General features: G+C 57.8%; 1 protein-coding gene across 1 annotated transcript; it reads right to left on the bottom strand.

Annotated features, from left to right (window-relative positions):
• Nucleotides 1-526: 526 nt before the first annotated feature.
• On the bottom strand, nt 527-7,418 carry LOC127052824 (phosphatidylserine decarboxylase proenzyme, mitochondrial-like). The gene is made up of 8 exons (XM_050956932.1): nt 7,369-7,418; nt 5,244-5,367; nt 4,844-5,074; nt 3,695-3,851; nt 3,364-3,495; nt 3,076-3,236; nt 950-2,462; nt 527-694 (listed from the first exon to the last, which is right to left on the bottom strand). Exons 2-7 carry the CDS (start codon nt 5,364-5,366, stop codon nt 2,238-2,240), a joined length of 1,029 nt encoding a protein of 342 aa, XP_050812889.1. The 5' UTR covers nt 5,367; nt 7,369-7,418; the 3' UTR covers nt 527-694; nt 950-2,237.
• Nucleotides 7,419-7,602: the final 184 nt, after the last annotated feature.

The raw sequence follows: 7,602 nt of genomic DNA, 5'->3' as shown, positions 1-7,602 counted from the left end.
CTAGAGGAGAAAGGCCCCAAATCCCTTTCCCCACCCCCTGAGCCAGCCAATCCCCTAGCCCAGAGCCAGATTGGAGCCGGCGCCCCCTAGAGGCACAAACACACACAAACATACAAACAGACTATATATGAAAATAGAGGGGGAAGGCCCCAGGTCCCATTCCCAGCCAACCAATCCCCTAGCCCAGGGCCAGATTGGAGTTGGCGCCCCCTAGAGGGGAAAGTCCCCAGGTCCCATCCCCCACGCCCTGAGCCAGCCAATCCTGTAGCCCAGGGCCAGATCGAAGCCGGCACCCCCTAGAGGGGAAACGCCCTAGGTCCCATCCCTTACCCCGAGCCAGCCAATCCCCTAGCCCAGGGCCAGATTGGAGCCGGTGCCCTCTAGAGGGGAAAGGCCCCAGGGCCCTTTCCCAGCCAGCCAATCCTCTAGCCCAGGGCCAGATCGAAGCCCGCACCCCCTAGAGGGGAAACGCCCTAGGTCCCATCCCCCACCCCGAGCCAGCCAATCCCCTAGCCCAGAGCCAGATTGGAGCCGGCGCCCCCTAGAGGCGCAAACACACACAAACAGGCTATATATGAAAATAGAGGGGAAAGGCCCCAGGTCCCATTCCCAGCCAGCCAATCCCCTAGCCCAGGGCCAGATTGGAGCCGGCGCCCCCTAGAGGGGAAAGGCCCCAGGTCCCATCCCCCATTCCCTGAGCCAGCCAATCCCCTACCCCAGGGCCAGATTGGAGCTGGTGCTCCCTAGAGGGGAAAGGCCCCAGGTCCCATCCCCCACCCCATAAACCAGCCAATCCCCTAGCCCAGACCCAGATTGAATCCAGCGCCCCCTAGAGGGGAAAGGCCCCATTTCCCTTTCCCCACCCCCTGAGCCAGCCAATCCACCAGCCCAGGGCCAGATCAGAGCCAGCACCCCCTAGGGGGGAAAGGCCCCAGGTCCCATCCCCCACCCTGAGCCAGCCAATCCTGTAGCCCAGAGCCAGATTGGAGCCGGCGCCCCTTAGAGGGGAAAGGCCCCAGGTCCCGTCCCCCACCCCCTGAGCCAGCCAATCCTGTAGCCCAGAGCCAGATTGGAGCCGGCGCCCCTTAGAGGGGAAAGGCCCCAGGTCCCGTCCCCCACCCTGAGCCAGCCAATCCCCTAGCCCAGAGCCAGATTGGAGTCGGCGCCCCCTAGAGGCACAAACACACACAAACAGGCTGTATATGAAAATAGAGGGAAAAGGCCCCAGGTCCCATTCCCAACCAGCCAATCCCCTAGCCCAGGGCCAGATTGGAGCTGGTGCCCCCTAAAGGCGAAAGGCCCCAGGTCCTGTCCCCCACCCTGAGCCAGCCAATCCCCTGGCCCAGGGCCAGATTGGAGCCAGCACCTCCTAGAGGCGAAAGGCCTCTGGTCCCGGTCCCCCACCCCTCTGAGCCAGGCAATCCCGTAGCCCAGGTGCCAGACTGGAGCTGGCGCTCCTAGTGGAGAAAGGCCCCAGGTCCCATTCCCCACCACAAACACACACAAACAGGCTGTATATGAAAATAGAAAGCTCTATTTCAGAGCTATTCTGCCCCCTGGTGCTCAGACGGCTTTATGGTGCTGGGATGGCAGGGGGGCAGAGGGGATGGTACAAAAATTCCGCCCAGATTTCAACCCCCAAAGGATCTGGGAAGGAGCTCCCCTGAGCCCCATTCATATCATCCCCCTTTAAGGGGGGGGACCTCGGATTCACCCCCCATGCCCTCCCTGCTGAATGTGGGACCATCCCCCCCACTTAAAACCAAGTATCTTCTTTTTACCGCCATTGGAATTAAAGATGGGGGGGGCAACAGATTCACCCCATATTCCCTCACTGGAAAGTGGGGTTCCTTCTCCTAGTGTGGGGGCCTCTCTGTCCCCCCTCTTGAATGTATGGTTCCTCGTGCTCCCGCCTCCAAAAATCCCATCCCCTGCTAAGATCAGGGTCACTACTGTGTTTCCTCCATGGCTCTAAAGGGATGTCAAAGCCCCCCACATTCCTCAGCAAAAAGCTGGAGGGGCTATTGGAATGGGGGACCCCTCCCTTCCCCCCAGTAAAGAGGGGTCCAATTCTCCCATCTGAAATGAGGGGGTTCCCTTCTCCCACAAGTGTGGTGTCTCCTCCCTTTACCCACTGAATCTGGGGTGTCCCCCCATGGCAGTGAAGGGGTTCTCCAATCACCCCAGGAAATCAGGGTCCCGCCCTGAAATGGGGGCCTGCCCCTCTGCCCGCCACGTCACAGGCTGCCCAGCGCCTGCCCCACCTGCACCCTGCACCCAGCACTGGTGCGGAAGCCAAAGCGCCGGGGCCCCTGGAAGAGGAGGACGATAGTGGAGCCCAGGTTGAACTCGCCCAGGCCGGCTCCCTTGGGGGCGGGGACCCCAGCTGGCCCCGCCCAGGCCAAGTAGCTGAGGTCGTGGTAGCAGCCCTGCACGTGACGGGCGCAATTGGTTTGAAGGTCCTGCCAGAGAGAAAGGGGGCCACGGTTACCATGGTGATGGGCACCCCCTCACTCCATATCTGCTCTGGCTCACAAGAGCCATGTGACTCTGTGCTCAGCCCCCGCCACATGCGACCCCACAGGAGCATGTGCTCACTAGCCCCCCCACGTGCAATCCCACCAGAGCATGTGCTCACCAGGCCCCCCCACATGTAATCCCATGGGTGCACGTACTCACTGGGAGGCCCCCCATGTGCTATTGCACAAATGCACGCACACTCACCAGGGCCCCCCCCTTGTCTGATCCCACAAATACGTGCACGCTCACCAGGGACCCCCCCCATGAGATTCCACAAGCACAGACATGCTCAGGAGGGCCTCCCTCACATCAGATCATGCAAGCATGTACACAGTCACCAAGATCCCCCCACGTCTTTTCATGTAAGTGTGTGCACACTCACCAGGGCCCCCCCCCCCCCCCCGCCACATGCAATCCCATGAGCCTGTGTGTGCTCACCAGGACTCACCTCCATGCAACCCCCACAAGCGCACACGCTCACCAGGGACCCCATCAGGACAGGAGGGCTGCCCCCCCCTCTCCAGGGCTCCCGGCTCCCTCTGCCCCCAGCCCCACCTGGTCGCAGTAGATGCGGATGGAGCCCACGTTGGTAGCCCCCACGGCAGTCAGAGAGAAGAAGCCGTGGGCCCACTCTCCGCTCAGCACCACCCGCTCGTTGTGGCAGAATAGCCCCGGGATCCAGCGCACCACGCTCGGGCTCACCGACATCAGGGAGCCTGCCACGGATGGGCACAGGACAGGGCATGCAGATAGATGGGAGGGAAGAGGAGACCCCAGCGTGAGTGACAATCGGGTTCATGCCCTCCACCGCCCCAGCCTGCTCCCCCCTCGGCTGTGCTGTACCGGGGAAGTGCCGGCGGTGCCGGATGTGCCAGTCAGTGGGCGAGTGGAAGTGGTGATAGTCGCCTGGTGCCAGATAGATGATGCACTGATAGAGCTGGTGCCCCCGGCACCACCATGGGGAGAGACCCCTGCCTGGGGGAGAGAGATGGACAGCAAAGGGTTAATCTGCACCTGCCTTGGATTGGGACACACACACACACACACACACACACACACACACTCACACACACACAGAGGGATTGTCCCCCCAGTGTGGCCCCTTTGGTCCCCCGATTGGCCCCTGGGATCTACCCCAGCCACCCCTGCCCCCGGATTGGATACTAAGACCAACCTCCCACATCAGCCCTAACTCCTCGCTCACCCCCATCTTCCCTCCAGTCCTGGGGGCCGAGGAAGCTCTCCAGGGAGTACGTCACCCCCTTCACTTGCTCCAGGCGGCTCCTTCGCACCCGGCCCAGGTGCACAATGTAGCCGTCTGCCGAGCTGACCTGCAACCAGCCAGGACAGGATGAGAAGTGGGGATGGCCTTGCACAGAGATTCACAAGGGCGGGCCAGGGCGTTCACACCTGTGCCAGCTGAGCAAAGATGGGGGCACTCCCAATCCCCAGGGAGCAGTACCCTGGGGAGGCAGGGGCAGGGCTCTGTGGAGTGCCCATGCCAGCCCATGCACAGACAGTGCAAAGCTCTTGTGAAAAGCCAGGCTGAGAAAGCACCAGGCCTGGAGCCCTGGTGAACATGCTTGTGTCTCACACATGAGGGAGGCTCATTTGCCGCTGCTAGCAGGGTCATGTTGAGCTCGCAGCGCTGCTGGGCACACGTGGGCCAAGGCAGGCGGGGAGTTCTGGGACCCTGGCCTCAGGGAGGGACGTGCACATGTATCGTCACTGTGGGCAGCGGGAGGTACTATGTCAAAGGGGTTTCATGGGAAGGGAAGACCCATGATATGGGGCACAGGGGGGAGGGGAGAATGAGACAGACCATGGGGGGCATACCATAATTTGTGCAGGAGGGGTGGGACGTACCATGCCATGTGAAGGGAGAACAAAATGAGACCTATCGTATTGTGAGGGGTTCAGGAGTGGAAGGTAATCGTACTGTGGCGGGGTGGGATCGAACATCCCATCCCATGAGGAGCTTTGCTGGGGGAGTGGAGGCCCTGACAAGACATAGGAAGGCAATGAAGGGGCCAGGCGAGACATACCATGTCATGGGAGGACAATGGGAGGGACCTACCATGTCATGGGGGGGGCAGGGCAGGATATACCATGCCATGGGAGGACAATGGGGGGCAGGGCAGGACATTCCATGCCATGGAAGGGCAATGCAGGAGAGGAGAGAACAAAGCAGGACATACCATGCCATGGGAGGGCAATGGGGGGCAGTCTGGGAAATACTATGTCATGGGAGGGCAATGGGGGGGCAAGGCAGGATGTACCATGCCATGGGAGGGCAATGAGGGGGGGACAGAGAAGGACATACCATGTCATGGGGTGCAATGGGACGCACCCAGGGCTTGAGCGGGCGCTGGAAGAGCTCCCCAAGGCTGCGGTAGCCACTCAGATCTTCCTCAGCCGCCTCGGCCATGTTGACGGAGAAGGCCCAGACGTAGAGCGCTAGCAGGGGGCGTCGCAGCCAGCGGGGCAGTGCCAGCCCTGTCAGCACCCCCCCGAGCCGTGAGAGCAGCCGGGTGGGGGCACGGCAGTACAAGGCCTGCAGGGGGGAGAGTCAGCAGGGGGCACTCGCCCCTTAGAGCCCCCCCATATATCCCTTCCCCCCACTCCTCCCATCCCAACCCAGATCCCTCCCATCACTTCTTCTGCCCCCCTTCTCCCCAGTTCCTCCCCCTCGCTGGCTCCTTCTCTACCCCCCATGCCCTGACCTTACTGGTGGGCTGCAGCCCAACACGGGTGAGAGGCTTGAGAATCTGCCAGGAACGGAGCTGCAGGGCATGGCCAGGTATCCGGGGTAGATGGCGCCGCAGGGAGAGCCTGGGGATGGCCATCCTGGAGGGACAAGTACAGCACCGTGCACAAACTATGGCTCACCCCTGGCGGGGGAAACCGGGACAGAGAATGGGACCCATGCATCCGGGAGGGCAGCACTGGGTGCTCACCCCTGGGAGTTATGAGATGATTTACACAGCCTGCCTTTGCCTGGGAGATCCCAGCCTGGAGCAGAGGGGAGTCACTGCCCCAGAGGCATCCCCAGCCAGGCTGGGCCCCCCACACCCATCAGGAGAGCAGCGCCCAGGCTCGGGGCTGCCATGGGGCCAGACAGCACCCCCAAGACAGAGCCAGCCCACTCCCCGAGACCAAACACAGTTACTCACAGCATAACACAAACACACAGAGCATAAGAGTGTTGTGCACAGGCACAGTAACACACAGAGCATAACATAGTGTCACACAGAGCATAGCAGTATAACACACACTCTGATAGAGACACAAAGCAAAAGTGTTGCACATACAAATGTAACATATATAGGATGTAACACACAAAGAGAGCATAAACCAGTGTAACACACTAACAGTGTAACACAGAGTATAACCGTGTCACAGAGCACAGTGTAACACACACCAAGATACTCTTTGTGTGTCTGTAACAGTTACACACACAAATTTAACACAGGGAATAACACAGTGTAACAGAGAGTGTAAGAGTGCAACACACTAACAAATGTGATACACTAATAGACTAACACAAACAGCATGTATCACACTCAGAGCACAGTGTAATTCACACACAGAGTGTAACATGCAGTGTTGCAGTGTAGCACTGTAACACACGTCTCACACATGCATAGACACAGTGTCATATACAGACTATAACAGTGTAACACACACAGAGACATACACACACATAACACACAGCAGCTAAGAGTGAGTTGTGACTCCTGAAAACCTACAGGCAGACGCAGCCACCCACTTACACACACAGAGGAAACATGCACAAATGTACACATACACACTGACGCACAGTGGCTGGGAGAGAGACTCCTGGCCATTGGGTCCCACACACACGGAACAGGACACCCCTCCACACACATTAGTAACATAACACACACCTGCCCTTAGATACACGCCCTGCTATTTATACACACAGGAAACAAAACACACACAAAAAGAACAAGAGTATTTGTGGCACCTTAGAGACTAACAAATTTATTTGAGCATAAGCTTTCGTGGGCTACAGCCCACTTTATCTGCATGCATCCGATGAAGTGGGTTCTAGCCCACGAAAGCTTACGCTCAAATAAATCTGTTAGTCTCTAAAGTGCCACAAGTACTCCTGTTCTTTTTGCGGATACAGACTAACATGGCTGCTGCTCTGAAAACTCACACACACTCGCTGACAGCAGACGGTACAACCGACACAGATACAACACACACATTTGACACAATGACCCACACCCTGCAACATGCACACCCGCACACACTGATAGCAGAACAGCAACTCTCAAGACAGCTGGTATCTACTGATCCTGGTGCATGCATATGCACATACACCCCACAACTCAGCACAGACACCCTCTAGCAGCCTTCTACAATATGGCACATAGAATGACTGTGACACAAAGTCACCCACACAAGGGCATGCAGGACATACACACACACACACACACACACGGGTACAGAGAATACTCCTAACACACAATCACACACACTGTAATAAAAGAGGGTAACATTCACACAAACACAAAATCACACACACACACGATAACATACAGAGAACACTAACACAATCACAAACACACAGAGACATACAATCACACACACAAGGGTACAGAGCATACTCCTAACACACAGTCACGCACACTATAACAATAGAGGGTAACATTCACACAAACACAAATCGCACACACACAGAGAACACTAACACAATCACTGAGAAAACCACTGAATGACACTAACACAAAATCACACCCACTACAAGGGTACAGAGAATAACACACACACACACACACACACAAACACACAGGGCGAAGGCAGCCCAGACACACTCACTGGGAACAAGGATATTGCTGACCCAGATCCGTCTCTTCCACCTCGCCAGTGCTCAGCGATGGCCATCACATGACATGTGCACAATGACTCACAAGAGTTGCACGGGGCCCTCCCTCATGAAATTGGCTCCGCACAAGCCTATGGTCTCATCATCACCCCACACAGCAGGACCATGACATCACCTGGCCACGCACACATGGTGGGATTGCAAACAGTAGGGGCTTGAACTATGCC

The sequence above is a fragment of the Gopherus flavomarginatus genome, chromosome 5 (genome assembly GCF_025201925.1).
Source record: "Gopherus flavomarginatus isolate rGopFla2 chromosome 5, rGopFla2.mat.asm, whole genome shotgun sequence".
Lineage (NCBI taxonomy): Eukaryota > Metazoa > Chordata > Testudines > Testudinidae > Gopherus > Gopherus flavomarginatus.
Note: the sequence above shows the minus strand (reverse complement) of the source record. Positions and strands in the feature narration are given on the sequence as shown.

Excerpts from the sequence above, each read along its gene's own strand:
- LOC127052824 (XM_050956932.1), bottom strand. The coding sequence starts at position 5,366 with ATGGCCATCCCCAGGCTCTCCCTGCGGCGCCATCTACCCCGGATACCT. Across the intron at positions 5,075-5,243 it reads GGCTGCAGCCCACCAGTAAG|GCCTTGTACTGCCGTGCCCC; the intron begins GTCAGGGCATGG and ends TCCCCCCTGCAG. Across the intron at positions 2,463-3,075 it reads TCCGCATCTACTGCGACCAG|GACCTTCAAACCAATTGCGC; the intron begins GTGGGGCTGGGG and ends TCTCTCTGGCAG.